The sequence below is a fragment of the Vigna radiata genome, chromosome 5 (genome assembly GCF_000741045.1).
Source record: "Vigna radiata var. radiata cultivar VC1973A chromosome 5, Vradiata_ver6, whole genome shotgun sequence".
Lineage (NCBI taxonomy): Eukaryota > Viridiplantae > Streptophyta > Magnoliopsida > Fabales > Fabaceae > Vigna > Vigna radiata.
Window position 1 is genome coordinate 10,761,584 of NC_028355.1, and position 21,114 is coordinate 10,782,697.

The 21,114-nt window shown below is 36.3% G+C and overlaps 1 protein-coding gene across 1 annotated transcript; it reads left to right on the forward strand.

The window, feature by feature from the left end:
- The first annotated feature begins 1,076 nt into the window (after window positions 1-1,076).
- On the forward strand, window positions 1,077-8,220 carry LOC106762148 (probable glucan 1,3-alpha-glucosidase). The gene is made up of 6 exons (XM_014645887.2): window positions 1,077-2,730; window positions 3,584-3,857; window positions 4,006-4,141; window positions 5,665-5,875; window positions 6,061-6,267; window positions 7,531-8,220. The coding sequence occupies exons 1-6, from the start codon at window positions 1,174-1,176 to the stop codon at window positions 7,897-7,899; spliced, it is 2,754 nt and encodes a 917-aa protein (XP_014501373.1). The 5' UTR covers window positions 1,077-1,173; the 3' UTR covers window positions 7,900-8,220.
- The last annotated feature ends 12,894 nt before the right edge of the window (window positions 8,221-21,114 follow it).

The following is a 21,114-nucleotide window of genomic DNA, read 5'->3' on the forward strand; positions in this document are numbered from 1 at the left end:
TCTCTGTTGAGATATTATTTGATACTCGAGATATATATGATATTATATGGTGATACTGTTCGGTTATTCGTGTTTGTAATATTGTGGGCCTTGAGCCCAATAAAGCTGGATCAGTATAATTTGGCCCATTTGGTAGGCTTGACCGTTTGGTTGAAGATAACTGGTAGGCTTGACCGTTCGGTATGGCCGGTCATCGAAGATATACTACCGTACATATATTAATTATATTCTAGAATTATAAATAATTGACGTTGACACAACATTACTTTTAAATTGAAATGATTTCTTTTAGAAGTATAGTAAACTGTAAACTACAAATGACCACCAACAACTACCATGAACAATCACCGACAACCACGTTATTGTCAATACACAATACTCAAATCCAAACCCTAAACTACAACAACAGAAACGAGAAGAAGAAGAGCAACATCGACAACACCCACCACTCTACTATATTTGCACAACTCTGTTCTCTGGCACAAATGAAAATGGTCTCTGCCTTAACTCAATTTTTCTCCAATTTGAATGACCCAATCTCTAGTATCACCTCAACATGTAATTGTTTGTCACGTTACCACAAACACAACATTAAAATGTCATGTCATTAATCCATTAACACTATTAGTATTTTTTAATGGGAAAAGATGTTATTGGAATAAAATTTGAAGCTAATTTTAAAGAAGGTACCAATTTGACACAACCGATTATAACTAAGGATAAAGAAAGTTATTAAACTTTTAACTTAATAAAATATAAATTATATTTTTATTTTTATTTTTTGCGAATAGCAGATTCGTTTATAAACGGATATTAAAAAAATCCATTATCCGTAATCTATAGATAGTAAATATTTATAAATATTAATTATCCATCGCAAATTTTATCATATATCCACGTGGACTTTTTTGCCATTCTTAATCTTATTACAAAAAGTTTTGAGAAATTTATTCCAAAATATGTAATGAGAAGTCACTTTTACAAATAGTAAAATAGTTATTTTGAAAATTTAAAGAGTGGGTGCGGGAAGAAATTATAGGGATGCACTTAGTAAAATATAAAGAAGTCAAGTGATCATACTGAAGAATCTTGAGGGACGATGCCGAGCCTCTGCTAAAGAAAACTGCCACAACCATAACCATTTCTCACTCAGTCACTCTTAACAGTGAGAAGATGAGGATCAAAACGCTGCGTTTCCTTTTTCTCTTCTTTCTCTTTCTCTGCTCCCACCTAACCTTCGTTCTCTCATGGAAGAAAGAGGAATTCCGAACCTGCCAACAAACCCCATTCTGCAAGCGAGCCCGATCCCGTATACCCGGCTCCTCCTCCCTCATCGCCACCGACGTCACCATCTCCGACGGTGACCTTACCGCCAAACTCACCCCAAAATCCGAACCCCAAGCCAAACCCTTGATCCTCACTCTCTCCGTCCACCAACACGGCATCCTCCGTCTCAAGATCGATGAAGATCCCTCCCTCTCCCCTCCCAAGAAACGCTTTGAGGTCCCCGACGTCGTCGTTCCGGAATTCACCTCCTCCAAGCTCTGGCTTCCGCGCCTTTCTGTGGAAGATAACGGCCTTGCCTCCTCCGTCTACCTCTCCGATGGCCACACCGCTGTCATCCGCCACGACCCCTTCGAACTCTTCGTCCGCGACGACAACTCCGGCCAACGCGTCATCTCCCTCAACTCCCACGGCCTCTTCGACTTCGAGCAGCTGAAAGAAAAATCCGAAGACGACAATTGGGAAGAAACTTTCCGCTCCCACACTGACCGTAGACCCTACGGTCCCCAATCAATCTCCTTCGACGTATCTTTCTACGGCGCCGATTTCGTATATGGCATCCCTGAACGCGCCACCAGTCTCGCCCTAAGGCCCACCAGAGGCCCAAACGTCGAAGAATCGGAACCCTACCGTCTCTTCAACCTCGATGTCTTCGAGTACATCCACGATTCCCCTTTCGGCCTCTACGGTTCAATCCCTTTCATGGTTTCTCACGGCAAAACCAGGGGTAGTTCAGGCTTTTTCTGGCTCAACGCTGCGGAGATGCAAATCGACGTTCTTGCCCCTGGCTGGGAAGCTGAGTCTGCCGAGTCTCATATCGCGCTTCCTTCTCACAGAATTGACACGTTTTGGATGAGTGAAGCTGGTGTTGTGGACACCTTCTTTTTCATTGGTCCAAGCCCTAAGGATGTTTTGCAACAGTACACGGCGGTCACCGGTACTCCGGCGATGCCCCAGATGTTTTCAATTGCCTATCATCAGTGCCGGTGGAATTACCGTGATGAGGAGGATGTTGAGCATGTGGATTCTAAGTTTGATGAGTTGGATATTCCTTATGATGTTTTGTGGCTTGACATTGAGCACACTAATGGGAAGAGGTATTTCACTTGGGATAGGACTCTTTTCCCGCACCCTGAGGAGATGCAGAAGAAGTTGGCTGATAAAGGGAGGCACATGGTTACCATTGTTGATCCTCACATTAAGCGGGACGATGATTTTTATTTGCATAAAGAGGCGTTGAAGAAGGGATATTATGTTAAGGATTCCAGTGGCAAGGATTTTGATGGTTGGTGCTGGCCAGGCTCCTCGTCGTATCCTGATACTTTGAACCCGGAGATTAGGTCCTGGTGGGCGGATAAGTTCTCATACCAGAATTATGTTGGTTCTACGCCTTCGCTCTACATATGGAACGACATGAATGAACCTTCTGTTTTCAATGGTCCAGAGGTACGCTAATTTATTCCAACACTCATTTCTCTTTTTTTACTTGTTTAGAGTTAAGATAAGGAAGTTAGAGTATGCATTTTCAAAGTTTTTTGAGGTTGAATGAAGAAATTCCCTTTCACCATCAGTTTACATTATGATTTTGAATGAGCAGCATTATGATCTCATGAGCTTCTAAAATGATACAAGGTTTGTAATAATTTAGCACAATATTGACTTCTAATAATCAGGCCTCACAATTTAGGATTAGTTACTATAAAATAAATATTATCTTTAACACAAGAAAAAACGTATATATAGTAGATTAGTAGAGGTTAATATCATGATCAGTCACGCCATCATGGTTAATGTCCATTAGTGTGTTGTGGTGCTAAATGATAGATTGGCTGTTGTATAAAAGTTCACTTCGGGAGAAAGAGGAGAAGGAGAGTATGATGAATACAAATAAAAATCCCCAACTAAGATAAGATTCTGTCACTGTATAATCTCATGATATAAGGGAGATTCCAAAATTTACTGAGTCCGAGTGAAACCAAACAAATATTGTTAATAGTTCTGAAAAAAATGAGGGAAGAGCTGTCCAAACATGTTGGAGATCCTGAGAGTGTGCGGCAGTTGTATAGTAATCGTTTCTCTCGTTGCTTTTATCCTATGTCTGCACTTATAAGTCTTTCTCATGATGTCTATTTATATGCATTTAAGGTTTTTTTGACATGTGAAGCAGAGTCAGGATTTATGGGTTCCAAGTGAACAAATGTTCATTGTGCTAATAAGCCCCTTAAGGATTTTTTGTTTTCAAAAAATTTTCTCACATAGAGATAGTGAAAATGAAGATATGATTACACATTGTATATAGGTGACAATGCCTAGAGATGCTTTACACTACGGAGGCGTGGAACATCGAGAGGTGCATAATGCCTATGGATATTACTTCCACATGGCAACAGCTGATGGTCTAGTGAAGCGTGGTGATGGGAACGACAGGCCATTTGTTTTATCAAGAGCATTATTTGCTGGAAGTCAAAGGTATGGAGCAGTTTGGACTGGGGATAACACTGCCGAATGGGATCACTTAAGAGTTTCTATTCCTATGATTTTGACCCTTGGTCTTACTGGGATGTCATTCTCTGGTGGGTATTGTCCTTCTCACAATGTATTTTTATTTCATTATTCTTTTCTTTGCATATTCATAGCCAGTCAATATATTTATTTGTATGAGCTAGAAAAATATCTCCCTTTTGTTCATATATCTTATTCTTATCACTTGTACATACACAGGTGCTGATGTTGGTGGATTTTTTGGGAATCCTGAACCCGAGTTATTGGTTCGTTGGTATCAGCTAGGAGCTTACTATCCTTTCTTTAGGGGCCATGCCCATCATGACACAAAGAGACGAGAGCCATGGTTGTTTGGGTACGATTTCTTTACTTCAAGATTTCTTTGTCCCAAATTTAAGATACTACAGGTTTTTTGGGTACTCCTTTCAGCCTAACAATTAAAAAGTAATTCTTTTACTGTTCATTTATTTGTTTCAAGAGCTGATGCCTCTAAAAACCAGTGAAACATTCTTTCAAGAGAAGGATGTTGTTAGGAACCCACAACTGAAAAGAGAAAGAAGAGTAAATTTTTTTATTGAAAAGACTGAAAATTCACCCTATTGTTGTTTCCCACTTCAAATTATTGAATGTAATCTTCCACCCTTGTTTAATTGTTGCCCATTTTCCAACAATGGCGCTCTGTTTCCTACCCCATATTTTTCAAAAATGGTGCTGCATTCTCTGCCCCTGCAACTCCTATGCCTTTAGAAAGGTCTTCCCTAGAAAGGTTCTTGGATTTTTGTTGTCTGGTCTTGAACCCTTGGACTGCATTTTCTTCCGTGTTATTGACGGTTGGGTGTACCTTTGTTGATCCTTTGATGTTCTGAACTTCAAAAACATCTGCTACCCTTGTTGTGTGACCTCGGATGCCATTCCCTTCAAATGGACAACTCCCCTCTTTTTATCCAGCACTTCTGGATTTCCTCCCTTTCTACCTTAATTTCCTCTTCAGGATCCTCCCTTCGGATCCCGTTTCATGGATTCTTGACTTCTGCAGTATCTTTGATTTCTTGGAAGCTTTCCCTGAATTCTTGCAGAGTGTCCCTTATTTCAGCAATAGCTCTTCCCTGTTTGCTGGCCAATCTTTCCAAGGCACTGACCCTTCCTTCCATGCTTCGTAACCTTCTTGATGTGATAGGTTGGACCAATTGTTAGGTACCCAGAATTGAAAAGAGAAAGAAGAGTAATATTTTTTATTGGAAAAACTGAAAAGAACACAAAATAAGAGAGTATTTTCTCGTCGAAGGGTTTCCCCTTCCCAAAGAGCTAAAGCTCAATTTACAAAATTATCATCCTCCCCTCAAGGAACTGATTGGTCTAATTATATAGACGAACTCCCAACTGACAGCACTGCCTCCACTTATTTTTCCCTCCCTTCCTTTATTCATTGCTTCCTTTATACTTATATTTTCTGATAACCTTTTCCACTGCTTCCTTTTATGTTTCCTTCTACCATAAACCTTCCATATCCTATCAGATGTATTAAAAACCAGGCTAATATCTATCAAGGGATATACCTTCCCACAAAAATACCATGCAAATCTTAGATGTCAATGAAGTGGAGCTGAACTGTATGTCTATATTGTAATATTGTAATTGCTAATTCGTATCACAGGGGCACATGATCTCTGAAATCGACAAATAACTTCCATGTGTCTACATCTCTCCCCCACATGCACATGGTTAATGAGTGGCGTTAATGTTTGAGTTTTTAAAAATTGAATTTGATGTATATGCACTATAGGTATCTATTGTGTGCCTTGACTATCATATGTGGCTGGAATTGTGTAGGTATCTGTTTGTCAACATTGTAAATTGATTATCTTTATGATATTGCAGAGAACGAAATACAGAATTGATTAAAGATGCTATACATGTTCGTTATGCCCTTCTCCCATACTTCTACACATTATTCAGGGAAGCTAACACTACTGGTGTTCCTGTGGTTCGTCCACTGTGGATGGAATTCCCATCTGATGAAGCTACTTTTAGCAATGACGAAGCTTTCATGGTTGGGAGTAGCCTTTTAGTGCAAGGGATCTATACTGAGGTGATTTAATCAATTTCCATACATACATATATACATACACACACACATATATATATATATGGACGTATGTGTGTATGTATGTATATGTATGTATATGTATATATATTTATGTTTTTCTTTGCAAGTTATTTCCTTCTACTTTTGTGATCTTTGACTTAAGTTTGAGAATGGCTTGTTGCTGGCAGCGAGCTAAGCATGCTTCGGTCTATTTGCCTGGAAAAGAATCCTGGTATGACCTAAGAACTGGAACTGTGTATAAGGGAGGGGTGACATACAAGTTGGAGGTTACAGAGGAGAGCATTCCAGCTTTTCAAAGAGCTGGGACCATTGTTGCAAGGAAAGACCGGTTTCGGCGAAGTTCCACTCAGATGGCAAATGATCCCTACACTCTGGTATATATTCATTCATGTTGATGTACTGAAATTCTTTTGTGAATATTCATGGGACATCATTCTTGCCTTTTCTGTTATTTACTCGGTTGTGGTTTATTGTCATTCCATTCAAAACCCTTTGCTGTCGTACATATACATATATCACAATAAAGTTTATGTTAGTTAGGGTGTCAAAATGGATTAGAACTCAAGAGCCAACTTGGTTCACCACAGGCTCTAGTTGGCTTGAGTTGGAAAAAATAGTTTTTTCTTTTTAATGTGGGCTAAATTGGATTCAACTCATTTTACTTACAGGTTAAACAAGTTTAAGTTGTGTTGGAGGTGAATTGACACCTAACTCATCTTCAACAACCCTTTATAATTTTTTCATTAAAATTATTTATTACTTTTGATTATGCAGGTTGACACTTTTGTTTTTTTAAAAGCTAAAATGTTGTTCTTTAGTATTTGAATTATTTGATTGTCCAATTATATAAGTTAATACTTTGATTTTTATTTAGTATCTTTGTAATATGACTTCTTAATTGTAAGTAATGTTTAGTGAAAGAAGTGAATACCCCAAGTATACTACTATACATAGTTGGGTCGAGTCAATTCACTTTGATTGTATTACAATAAAATATATAAAACAATTTGGGAGAGCAAAATATACTTAAATGAGTCAACCTAATTATCCTACTGACTTGTGGTGGGCTGAGTCAAATTTCAAAATTTCTAGTTCACCAAAATTGAACCAGGTTGGCTCACTTTGACATTCCATTGCTAGTCAGCCCCTCATGGTACTTGGAATCAGGCCATCTTTGAACATCGAGGCACATCTTAAGCCAAATTTAATGCATTTTAATATTCATTTTTCTCACTTGTCTTTGATTTGAACAAAAGTGTTGAATGCGTACGTGTGCACTTGTGTTTTTGTCAAATTTATTCTATTATAACACCAAAAAAATGAATGACTTTATGCCTTTCAAGAGTAATTGCATGTCTGCTTGTGTATCAATAACATCCAAGAAAAGATCTGAATCTCATTTGTCCGCTGACATGTGTGTAAAAACCATGTGGATACTTGACTATTTGAGTAACTTGATTGCTTATTTGTTTGCATTTCAACCAAAAAATGCCGTACATGAGGTTGAGACAGCAAGTCGGTAAATGCTGTGCTGTCCGGATAACTATGGACAATAATCGAAAGTAGACAACTAGTTTACTTGATAATTTTTAGACAACTAGTTTACTTGATAATTTTTATGAATTTTTTATGGACAGGTTATAGCTCTGAATAGTTCCCAAGCAGCTGAAGGTGAACTCTACATTGATGATGGCAGCAGCTTTAAATTTCTACAAGGGGCCTATATCCATAGACGTTTTATTTTCTCGAATGGGAAACTCATTTCTATAGATCTGGCACCTGCTTCCGGTAGCAATAGGCATTATTCATCAGATGCTTTCATTGAGAGGATTATCCTGCTGGGACAAGCTTCTGGCTCAAAAAGTGCACTCATTGAGCCTTCAAACCAAAAGATCGATATTGAACTTGGCCCCCTCTGGTTTCTAAGGGCACGCGCACCAGCTGTTGTGACTGTACGCAAACCTAATGTCCGTGTTGCAGAAGACTGGACTATAACAGTTATTTAACAATTCTGGTTGAGGGAAGCATTTAATGTTCCATGCTACGGATAGTGCATAACGAGATTTTGTCTGTAGTTGAGTTGATATGAAGTTCAAGAGCATAGTTGTTGGGGCAAGGAGACAGAAAAGCACTAGTTGACGAATGTATGTGCACCCACTCAGTTTGTGCGGCTTATTTAATGTAGGACCTGATAACTCAAAAGATTAATCTTTGGAAGTTGCCGTATCATTGTCTACAAGAGTTATTTTGATAACGATAAATTTGTCATCTGGAATGGTCCGTTTGTTTTGGAAAAAGTGTGATTAATGCAATAACTTGGTCGTTAATATAGGCTGCAACATCCAAGTAGCCATTTTTAAATAGTTAACCGTCTATGTTAATAAATTAAAGGAATTAATCTCGGATGCATGAGTATGTGCGTAAATGGGAGACTGTGCAGGGTTTCCTGATATGTTGTATCAGAAAGGATGATCCTCCAAAAACATCACTCACTCCTTTCCTGATATGTTGTATCAGACAGGATGATCCTCCAAAAGCATCACTCACTCCTAAAGACCTCATTCCTTATAACAAAAAATGCGCACGTCACACTCCACTAAGTAACTAGTATTCCAAGCTCTTTCGTAAAAAACGAAAGGAAAACACATTTAGTTGTTGGTCTTTTGTTTATGATGATATATCCCTTGGTCATAGTCAAACACTATTAGAACTATTGAAGTTATTTATGGAATATGGGTTTAGACTCTCTTTTGGGTCATCATAGAGTTTTTAGAGTAGGAATGATTTTGGATCTTGTATTTTGGGTTAAGTAGTTTAAAATTTATTTGGGTTTTGTATTATGGATCAAGTAATTTAATATTTATTTTGGGTCTTGTAACAATTTGGGTCAACAAAGGTCAAGGTCCAATGTTCACCCAAAGTGGATGTCCATGAACTTAGGTTACGTTGACTATGTGGTCAAAGTTTTAACTTAGTTTGGTGGACAAGAGTGTGTGAGACCTCTCATGTGAGAGTGACCATGTGTCATGCTCACATTGGAGAGGTTTTGTCAAAGTTAGTGGGCACGTCTCACTCTAGGAATGTAGATGATTTTTCATAGGTAATGACCACATGTCTTTCTCCTGTTGGAAAAGATTTTTGCCTTTGTTTCTAAGTTAAGGTATTGCTTTTATGGTTTTACTTCTATAATTTGGAGACACGTTAAGGCTATAATTAGGTGTGTCTTCCCTATATAAATTCAACTTTGAATTTGAGTAATGTTACGTTGTCATTTTTGTGCTATATTACTCGTCATAGGTCACAAAATGTTAGAGCATCCCATGTGATCTCTTTTAGCTACCTTCTTTTAGAGTTGGTATAACCTCTCTTAAAGCACCATCAAACACCACCCCTTCACCATCCAGACACTAAGGTCATAAGCCTTCTTCCCCAAAATCCACCAAATAACACACCATCTTTCTCTTTTCTCCATCACTATAGCTTTTTTATTTTTCTAGTTTTGGCTCAACCTAGCTAAGGAGGTTGCTATCATTTGGTAATTAGAGCTTAGGTTATTGTTGTTTGTCTGTATTTTCCTAACCTTGTCATGTTGTAGCTATATTGAAATTGTCAAAATCAAGCTCCTTTACACACAAAATAGTTTTGGTAGTATAAATATTGACAATTTTAAAAATTAAACTGCACCTAACTCAAAGGTCAAAAAAATATGTGTCTATATTCAAATTAAAGCTCTTTGAGTATAGTTTTCAACAAAAAAAAAAAGAGAGAATAATCTCATCTGGAGTTCCATGTAAAAAGTTATGAGAAAAACAATTAGCAAAGGTCAGAGTTGCCAGAATGTTGTGATCAACGTTTTCCAGGTTCTGTTTTGGTAGTTTTTGATACTATTTTTTGCCTTCTAAATTCTCCTAAATGTGTTAGATAACATGTTTACATGTTCTTAGCTTTTGTTGAGTCTTCTCTTCATATTTTCCATTTGACCATATCATATGTTAGAGTCATTTTTATGTTCAAATCATTCCATATTGTTTAGAGTCATGTCTAGTCCTTTTTATGTCTCTACTTCTTAGTTTAAATTGTAAACAATATATGTTAATGTTAAAAACATCACCGTATATGTCTCTTTGAGTGTTTTTTATTTTGAATATTTGAGTTCATATTTGTTATTAGTTCATTAGCAAGTTCATACAATTAGGTTTTCATTATGTTTGCTTGAGTTTCATATTCCATCTTTTGATTCTAGTATGTTTATTTCTATTTTATGTGTCTTTTTATATTGAGCTTTCACATCAAAATATAAACTTTGTTTTTGGTATGTAGTGGTCTTGTTTTGCACTTAAAAAGAATGAAAAAACAAGTACTAAAAATTCAAAGAAAATGCTACAATTTTTCTCTCTATTTTGTGCATTTTAGTGCACTTTCCAGAAGCTTAAAGTATTGACCAATGATGTTAAAAGAGTGGCCTCAATGCCCCTCAAAGCTTGTCAAAGATAAGAAACAACAATTTTTACTCTAGTTATTTTGGTTTTGTGCATCTAGTTTAGTGCCTTTCTTTAAGTCATCTCTTTATGTGCTTAAACTTCTTTTCTCACCATTTAATATCTTGCTTGTCTTCTTTGATTTTCTTAATTTTGTCATATAAAAATACCTTTTGGAAGTGTTGTTTGTTTTGAGACTTTTTCTTCCTTTTTATTGGACTGTGCTTTCGATTTTGGTGTTATCTTCATGGTGTAGGTTATCTTTTTTTGGTAAGCCAACATCTTGAGGTAACATCCTAGGAGGTCAAGATCTAGTGGGAGCTTAAGGTCTTAGAATGAGACAAGAAGAAAAGAGATAAAACACTTGGGAGGAAGGCCTATAATTTGTTTGTATTTTCTTTGAGTTGTAATTGCTTTCTTTTTCCTTGTGTATTCACGGTCTTGTTAGGTGTATTGGGGGAGTCTTTGGTGTTCAATCCCATTTCCTAACAAGAACAATTAAACACTATTAAATTTCATTTTTAGTTAGTAAGTTTGGAGGATTCAAAGTTCCTTCTAACTTTACCATTAGACCGCATAATTTAGTTTATTTGCTTTCCTTAATGGTTTGTAGTTTAGTGTGTGTTTACTTGTATTTCATGTTTGATTCCCTTTGAGATATTTGGTATAAGAGAACTTGAGATAAACTTTGGATGAGAAAGACTTGGTTATTTAGCAATCCATTTTGATTCACTTCCCTTTCTTGGAAGTGAACTAAAGTCTCTTTTGTCTCCTTAAGTCTCTTAAGAAATTTCTTTTGAATTACTAAGTAATTTTTTGTGCATAGTATCTATTTGAAAACTTTAAGAATGTCTAAAACACCTTTTTACCAAATTGGTAGTGATTTTAGTGAAAAGGCCTGACCAACTTTAAAACATTGGCCAAAGAACTAAAATCACTAAAAACAAGAAACCTTTTTGAAAGAAAAAGAGAGTTGAAAGAGAACAATATCTTTATACTTTGGAAGAAAGCTCAAAGTTTCTAATGAAAAACAAGAAAAAGTCCAAGAAGAAATGAGGAAAAGTAAGAGTAAGGGTTATATTGAAAGAGGAGTTAAAAAACTCCTACACAAATCACATTATGAGGAGGATAATAGGCTTGTCAATCATTACTATCAACCTCCTCAACATAGAGTGCTGATAAATGAGAGTGAAAGAGAGATCCAACCAAGAGAAGTTAGGGTAAACCTCCCCCATTTCCATGGGAAGGAAGATATAGAAGCTTACTTAGATTGGGAAATGAAAGTAGAACAACTTTTTGATTGCCATGAAGTAAGTGAATAAAGAAAGGTCTCCTTAGCTACCTTAAGCTTCCAAGGAAAACCATGTATTAATGGACTTCCCTAGTGAGAAAGAGAAGACTCTCTAATTTCCCTCAAGTCACCTATTTTAATGACTTGAAAAGTGTCATGAAAATAAGACACATTCTCTCATTCTATCATAAGGAGCTAATGGACAAACTCCAAAGACTCTAACAAAGATACAAGAGTGTAGAGGAATATAGGAAATAAATGGAGCTCTAGATTATGACGACGAGAATTAGAGAAGAGGAAGAGACTATCATATATAGGTTTCTTAGTGGTCTCAATCTTAAGATTAGAGATAAAGTGGAATTGTTGCCCTACCAAGACTTAAATGACAAATAAGAAATAATAGAAGAAGAAGAGGCATAAGGAGAACAACCAGAAGAGGAATACGAAGAAGGAATCTAGAGAAAAAGAGAAGAGAAAAGAAAGAAAAGGAGAGACCAAGGGTGGGAACATCATTTTACACTTGCACCAGTGAAATTATGTGTTTCAAGTGTCTTTGTAGAGGTCACATTTTATCACAATGCCCCACTAAAAAGACCACGATCTTAAGTAGTGCTGTCAAAATAGGTCACCTGGCCCAACCCATCATGGGTTGGCCACTTAGTGAGCCAACCCAACCCGACTCACTTATTAGCGAGTCGAAAAAATTGGAACCCAATCTGGTCCATAACGGGTTGACTCACTAGCTCGCTTAATTACAAGTTATTTTTTAAAATAAAAAAATACAATTCTTTTGTATTTCAAATCTAAATAAATTTCACTCTAAAATGATGTTAAACTTCAAAGACAATTCAAAATAAAAAAAGTAACATACAACTCAGATGTAATCCAAAAGCAAAGTCAAAAAGCAAATAAATAAGTTTCTAATATTGATAATTTTTGTGTCATTTATCCATTTATAAGATTAGAGTTTTGAATGCATAAATCTTGAATGGATAAAATATTTTTTATTTTTGTGTCACTTAATTACAAGTTGTTTTTTTTTTAAATAAAAAACTATAAATTTTTATTAATTCAAATCTAAATAAATTTTACTCTAAAATGATGTTAAACTTCAAAGACAATTCAAAATAAAAATAACATACAACTTAGATGTAATCTAAAAGCAAGCTCAAAAATCAAATAAATAAGTTTCTAATACTAATCATTTTTGTGTCACTTATCCATTTACAAAATTAGAGTCTTGAATGGACAAATCTATAATATTTTGCTCTCTTGAAACATACTCTTTTTTATCCCTATTTATAATACCATAAGAAAAGTGTTAACTAATAATATTGAAACACAAAGTAATAAATAATTAAATTAAACTAGATGGGTTGGTGAGCCAACCCGGCTCACCACGAGTTCAACTCAGGTGAGCCAGGTTCTAAGTGGGTCGGATTGAAAATTGGTCTATATAAAAAAATCACATTTTTTCAAACCTAACTCGGCCTAAACCTATGGTCGACCAGGTTGGTCCGTGGGTTCTAACTCAATTTGACAACACTAATCTTAAGGGGTATTGATGTATATAGCAACTAAGATGAAGAAACTGATAGTAAGAATGAGGAGAGGAGTGCACCTAAGGGAGAAAATGCCCATCCTTGTGAAGGAGAACTTCTTATGATAAGAAGAACTCTCCACAATCAACCTAGTTCTCAAGAACTAACATAAAAGGAGAACATCTTTCACACAAAATGCAAAGTTTTTAAAATACAGGTTCACTTACTGTGAATAGTGGATTGTGTTGCAATTGTTGTAGCAATAGGTTGGTTGAGAAAATTAGCATTAACTATCTTACCCCATCCTCAACCTTACCAACTTCAATGGGTTAATGATGAAGATGATATGATAATTAATCCACAAGTGACAGTTAAGCTATGTGAGGATAATGTGCTATGTGACACAAAACCTATGGATGCTTGTCATATTTTGTTGGGAAGACCTTGATTATTTGACAAAGAATCCATACATAATGGTCATACCAATGAAATAACCATTACTCCTAATAAAAGAAAGTTTTCACTTCATCCTATCTCACTTTCTCAAGTGGAAGAGGATCAAGAACAAGTGAGAAAGAAAATAGAAAAATAAAAAGATAAAGAGAAAGCCAAGGACACTTTTAACAACCAATGTTCTAAGTGTCAAGGTAAGTAACACAAGTCTAAAGAGTTCCTGAACGAAAGAGTCATTTTGTTATGGGTCAAAGGCTTGTGTGGAAAAACAAAAGAGGTCTTCTTACCATCTTCCTGAAGAAGCATGGAAAGACAAGACCAAATAAAACCTTGTGTTGAAATGAGAAGTCGTTTCAAAAGCACATACATTCAACACAAGGCAAACAAGAGGTTTAAAGAAAATGCTTCCAAAAATCAAGACCTTGATCATTCATTTGATCAAAGGTGTATAATTCTTAGGAGTTACATTCTCCATATACTTATTCTATTAATACTTGTAATATCTTGCATTATAAGTAGAAGGGTATTTGATCCTAGGGGAAGAAAAAATGAACATCTCCAAGAAGAAAAGGATGTTTCCATAAGCCAACTTGAAGATTTGAGGGCATATCCTTTTCAAGAGGGAAAGGATGATGGCATACCCTCTATCCATGGTCAAACACTTTCAAGAAGAGTTAAAGTCATCTATAGATTATTGGCCTAAACTGAAATGCACGAAAACACTAGAAAGGAGAAGGGGGGGGGAGGGGTGAATAGTGTTTTAAATTATTTCCCAACAATTGTTATTGTAGGGGTTAAACGGTCTGCAATAGTTGTTAAATGTGTGTGTTTTTAATAACACATTTTAGGAAAACATTTTAAACAAGGGAAGTACTGACACAAGTATTTTTATATTGGTTCACTCAACCTAAGCTACTTCTACTCTCCCTTAAGACCTTTTCAAGGGTTCTACTAATCTTCTTTAAAGATTACAAATGAGTACAAACCAGTCCTTGTATACATCGAGTATTATCAACCACTCTCAGTCCCCCTAGTCAATCTTGACTAGTCTGAGTTTAACCATTCCTGATATCAACCCCAGACAAGTTAAACAATACAAGTGTTTTAATTCATTTCTGAATATACAAACACAATCAAAGTTTTGATTACAAGTACAAATTCAAATAGCTCTTAGAGAGAGAGGATAAATTCAATACAAAGAAATATGAGAACTTGTAAAGTTCTTTCTCATATAATAAAGAGCTTTAGACGATATGAACTTTGAGAGCAACTAAGTAAGTATTCAATGATCTTTCTTGTATATGTTCTTTTTCTAAAATTTCTTCTCTATTGCAAGTCCTCTTTATATAACCTTAGCCTTCTTTGAGAGATGACCATTGGATACAAAGTTGATTTCCACATAGTCTTCATATCCTTTTAGGTAGTTAGTCAAACTTAGATCTACGTTGAAGAGTGGCAATGTTTTATCAATGCTTTCTTTCATAGGTAGCTTGTACAACCTTTAAGAGCTAAAAGCTTTGACAAAATATTCCAGGAATGTCTTCCCATCTCTCAACATCTTTTTGTTCTTTGTGTAGAGCTTTTGAATAAAGCTTGGTATTGACATTACCTGAACAAGAAAAAAGAGAAAAGCATGCAAGCAAAGAAGAACTTTTTCGTACAAAATTAAATGTTTTAAATGTTGATGATCATTGCACACATTGCGTGTTTAAAACACTTTGGCACATGTTAGTATCATTTGATAAAAGAATCATTTGAAGGCATCGCGTTCGATGTGTTACACTTGGATGATATGATCTTCATATGCGTGTTTCATAAAGCTATCTAAGTTATAATACATCGTTTAGTTATGCTTTAGCAAAGCTAACTTTTAGACCTTTATTTTGTTTAGACGTTATATCTTTTGTTTTGGCACTATAATGTTTAGATACTCTGTGACGAGTTCTATAGCCTTTGACACTTTTTATGTCTATGCATTTAAATGCGTTTGAGATATCAAATATTTAATATATTATTTGATAGTGTTTAGCAAATTATACTAATATCTTAGATGATTTGTTCTATGAGACTAAGTGGCTCAACACGTTTGGGTATTAAATCTTAGGCATCAATGTTTAGCTCAATGTTTACTTGAATTATGTTTCCGTTATATTAGATGTTGTTTGTGTTTAGACAAATTTTTCTTCAAGTATTAAATTCTTTATAAATGTTTATCTTGTTCAATACTTTGGATAAACTATTACAATCAATATTTTTTTGTGTTGTTTGTTAGACTTTAAAAAAAGAGTTTCTAGACAATCTAATCTCTCTAGACGATCTTGTCTTAACATAGACTACCTTTCTTGGACCATCTTGGGAGGCATAATTGAGTTTCTAGAATTGGAATAATTTTGGGCCAAGTAGTCTAAGATTTATTTGGGCTTTGTATTATGGACTAAGTAATATATGATTTATTTTGGGCCTTGTATTTTAGACCAAGTAGTGTAGGGTTTTTAGACTAATTTTGGGTCAACAAATGTGAAGGCCCAATGTTGACCTAAAGTGGATACCCATGAGCTTAGGTTGATCATGTGGTCAAAGTTTTAACCTAGCATGATGGGCAAGGGTGTATGAGACCTCCCATGTGAGAGTGACCATGTGTCATGCTCACGTTGGAGAGGTTTTCTCATAGATAATGAACACATGCCACTCTAAAAATGAAAAGGATTCTCTATGAGCGGTGACCACATGTCCTCCTCCTATTGGAGAGGATTTTTGCCTTTGTCTCCAAGTTAGGTCAATGTAGTGTTTTTAGGGTTTTGATTCTAAAATTTGGAGACACGTTAAGGCTACAAATAAAGGTGTCTTTCCCCATGTAAATTCATCTTCGAATTTGAGTAATGTTAAGCTGTCATTTTTGTGCCATACTACCCATCTTAGGTCACAAAAGGCTAGAACACTCCATGTGGTCTCTTCTAGCCACCTTCCTTTGGAATTTGCCTAACCTCTCTTAGAGAACCATCAAACACCGCCCCATCACCATCCAAGTACCATGAGCCTTCTTCCCTAAAATTCACCAAATTTCACACCATCTTTTCCTTTTTTCCATTACCATAGCTTGTTTTTTTAGCTTTGACCTAACTTAGCTAACTTAGCTAAAGATGTTGCTATTAGTTTATAAGCCTCGAATGTATTTTCCTGTTTTGAGGCACGATTCCTATAATTTTTTTAGAAAAACAAGTTAATAAATTTTTTTTTACCAAATTCTAAACTTGTCAAATTAGTCTATTTTATAAACTTTGGCCTTAACTTATGTGTGTTGGGGTTAGGAGAACCTACCAGACCAATAAAACCCCTTATTAAAAAAGTCTAAGACCAAATATTCATGAAATTTTATGCATTAAGGCCATCTCATGGACCTTAATGCATGAAGAAAATATAATGATAAGTTACATCAGACATAAAAAAAAACATTTTCAGGTTCTGTATTCATGGAAATCAAGGAGGACATTTTGAGTAAATGTAATAAATAGTAAGATTATCACAATATATTAAAATAATTGTTTCATTATAGTGGTGATTCTACACACAAAAAATATGCTAAATCGTTCCTCAATAATACAGGAAACTGTTGTAAGGTTTCAACATCACTAAGTACTTCTTTTGGTTCCATCCTTCATATTCTGCAAAAAAATTATCACATGAGAACAAACACCATTTTCAACTACACTAATAAGCCATAAATCTATTAATTGAATCAAGAAATTATTTATCTAATTGCAAACACATTCAGAACAAATAACATTGATATGTTCAAAAGTTTAGTATCCAATTGAAGCAGCCAAAGTGAGTGGCAAAGTTAATTACAGTTATTATTGCATCTCATTCACACACCTTAAGCCTTCCCATGGACGAGAAAACATTTTCAATTCTTGGGGAGCTTGAAAACTGAAGGAGGGGAATAAATGTTTTTGGTTATTCCTTGACTCCCTAAGCTAAAATAATAGTTCATGCTAATCAAATTTCAAATAAGCTAAAATCTAATATCCAATAGTTTATTTATATATCACTGAAATCATATTTTAAAGGGTTAAATATGTTTTTAGTCCCTATACTTTGGAGCGATTTTGGTTTTAGTCCCTCTTTCAAACTATGGTACAATTTAGTCCTTCAACTTTAGAAAACTTTGGTTTTAGTCCTTTTTACCAATTTTTTTTTAACTTTATTTGCTGTTTCAAACGTGTTTCTCAGTTAACATTGAAGCAAAAATGTGTCAAACAGTGTAAACAATCCAAATGCTACAATGAAACGTGCTTGAAACAAAAAATAAAGTTAAAAAAATTTGGTAAAAAGGACTAAAACCAGAGTTTTCTAAAGTTGAAGGACTAAATTGTACTATAGTTTGAAGGAGGGACTAAAACCAAAATCGCCCTAAAGTATAGGGACTAAAAACATATTTAACCCTATTTTAAATGAGAAATACTATATAATAAAGCCTAAATTAAAATAAAAATGACGTGACACTTCTTCATATGATCTATGTAATGAGGGCTAAAACTGTTATTAGTGGATTTTATGATTTTTTTTTTCTTAACTCTTTAAGTTACTTGTGGTATACATTCAAAATAAGAACCTAAAAAATGTCAAAAAGTACCCTTTTGGATTTTGTCGCAATTGCGACTAGCTCTCTTACTGCTAGGAAATCCACTGAGTAGTTTCCAAAATTTCTCTCAGATGTTTTCTTAGCTGTTGTAACTCCTTCCTTAGCTACATGTTCCTAAAATAAAAGATCAAGTTAAAATACAAGATACAACAGCCTCTTAGAAACCATAACTCTGCAAACGTAAAAGTAAAAATAAGACCCAAAACATAAGTGAACACAATCCACTTATCCCTTTAACCAAATGAAGCATTGAGACAAAGGGTTATGTAAAAGTGATTTAATTGCTTCCAATAAGTGAAGAAATTGTTGTAATTTGAGATAATATATTTAGAATCTTCCTAATTAGAGAAAATATATACATAATCTTTTATTTTATTTTATTTTCTCTAGATTTCTTAGTTTTCCTATTTCTCTTTTTAGGAGAATTAGATTATTACAAATAGAGGATATCAGAATGTATTTTTCATGATTCGGAATAATAAAATCAATCCTATTTTCTACATGGTATCAAAGCTTGTCTGATCTACTTCCGCTATCTTTGCTGTTCGCCAGCGGCCAACCTTCAGTGGACAATCCTGCTTCAATTTCCCTAGCCAAGAATTGAGTGTCGTTCACAAGAGCCGCCTAGAATCTTCATGACCAACAACAAGTTGGTTTCCTCTGATAACAACTAAAGAAGCTGTTCTTCTAGACTTTGGCCTAGTCATGCGCCTTCTCTCTCCGTCAGGTCTCGTGTGCATGTCTGTCATGCGCCCTTGTCCCGGTGTCAGAATCACGCTGCAACGCTTTCGCTCAACTCGTCATACCTCTTCCTCTCTGTTCTGACCCTCCATAGGTGCCATTACTACCATCTTTGTTGCTTCACAGAATCTTCGTCTTCCTCGCAACACACTTCTGCGACGGGTTGACGAGGATCCATCTCAACCACGAGGAGGAGAGGGTGTCATCTCGCGTTTCCACTTCGCAACTACGACCTTTTGTTGTTCTCTCCAATGCAGTCAGCCACCATCACTACCGTCGCAGTCAGTTGTCATTCCTACCTCTACTGCTTCCGCTATTTTCTTCTCCATCCTGAAAGGTGCCATCTAGTTGCACCTGGAAATTGATTTGCTGAAAAATTGTGAAGAAGGCCTCCGATTCCAAATCTTTAGGGGGGGGCCTTGGCCTTCATTTTCCCATATTGTCCGTTTCGCAGACGTTCTCAAAAACCACTTAGCTCTAAAATTTCCTTCCTAACGTCCTCGGGCAATGGGCCACCGCTAACTCCATCGTAATTGTCGTAGTCACCAGTAGCATCGTCAAAGCCGACGTCTTCAACATCGGGGAAGGAAATTGGTTGTTGTCAACGCGGACGAAGACACTATTGGATTGGGAAAAAGATGGTCAGAGGCGTCACGAGCGATGAGCTGGAAAGTGGCAGAGTTCTTCTTGTCAATGAACTTCTTCTTCCTCCCTCCCATTCTGCCTTCCAATTGTTTGTCGAAAGGAAAGACTCTAACAATTACGAAGTGTGTTAGTGTTTCGATAACTTCTTAGGCGGCAGTGTTTGTTGTGTTTCTTCCGTCATCTTCTTCTCCATTTAGAAGGGTTCTCTGCCTTCACGAGCTTTCTGCCACCACCAATGGATTTCTTCTTCCTCTTTCTTGTGCTGCACTAATTGGTGCTTCTTGCTGACGTCTCAACCGCTTGTGCTGTCGAATGCATCGACACCTACGGCCAAGCCTGTCTCCACCATTTGGTTACAATTCCGTGATTCTCGCTTGCAAGTGTGATGTCCCCGTTGGCCTGTGGCATGAAGGGGAGTCTATTTTTATAGTTGTGATGTTTCAGTCAATAATTCATCAGCCTTGTTGGCAGGTGCTTTAATGCCATTGTCGTTACAGTCAATTGTTGTAACCTTTGCAATTTGTCGTTGTTGCCTCCATAAGTTTCCGTATTTTCTTTGGCCAAGATTAAGAGTGTCTCGTGAAGTGCACTAGCCGTCGTTCTCTTTGTTTGTCGTGAGGGGAAATATCTTTTCAGCCCCTGCAGAGAACTTTCTCTTTGGGATAGTGTTTAACCCGTGCTTCTTGTGATACAATGTTAAGTATCACCTTTTTGGAGTATTCCAACAGAGAGCTTTGGACCTCTAACTTGTCTTTGGCCTTTTGATGCCATCGTAAGTCCCAATCTTTGGTGTTTTTTGGTTTCTGCCAATGCTTTGTTATAACAGATCACTGAGAATTGTTCTTTGAGTCCGCCCGCTGAATTGACTCTTTCGAAGTTATGGGATTCAAATTTGTCCCTTGTACGGATCGATTCTCACCAGTTCTTCCACCTTCATGTTCTGTTGTTCAATCGTGAGGAGGAGAAAGTTCCACTGTTGCAGGGTAGTGTGGTCCCTAAATGTTTGTTGCTATTAAGGGTAGTGTGGCCTCTGCAGGACAGTTGTTTCCTGAAGGCCTCCCATATGTTTAGGGTAGTTAAGTCCCTGAAGGTTTCTTGCTACTCAGGGCAGTGAAGTCCTTGAAGGTTTGTTGTTGTTTAGGGTGGTTAAGTCCCTACAGGTTTGTGGCTGTTAGTCTTTTAGTTTCAGCCGCTGTAGGGTAGTGTAGTCCCTGCAGGTCTTTTGCTGTTTGCCTCTGCAGGATAGATTTTTCCTGAAGGCTTGTTGCTATTTAGGGTAGTTAAGTCCTTTGAAGTTTTGTTGTTGTTCGCCACTATTGATGGCAATCCAGTCCCTGCAGTTTGTTGTTATTCGCTACTGCAGGCCCTTCATCTGTTTTTGCAGTTTGTTGTTGTTTGTTGTTGCAAGTCACCATCCATTTTTTTTATGC

Bases quoted from the DNA above. Each gene is read 5' to 3' on its own strand.
- LOC106762148 (XM_014645887.2), top strand. From the start codon at position 1,174: ATGAGGATCAAAACGCTGCGTTTCCTTTTTCTCTTCTTTCTCTTTCTC. The intron at 2,731-3,583 runs GTACGCTAATTT...CATTGTATATAG, and splicing joins CTGTTTTCAATGGTCCAGAG to GTGACAATGCCTAGAGATGC. The intron at 4,142-5,664 runs GTACGATTTCTT...ATGATATTGCAG, and splicing joins CGAGAGCCATGGTTGTTTGG to AGAACGAAATACAGAATTGA.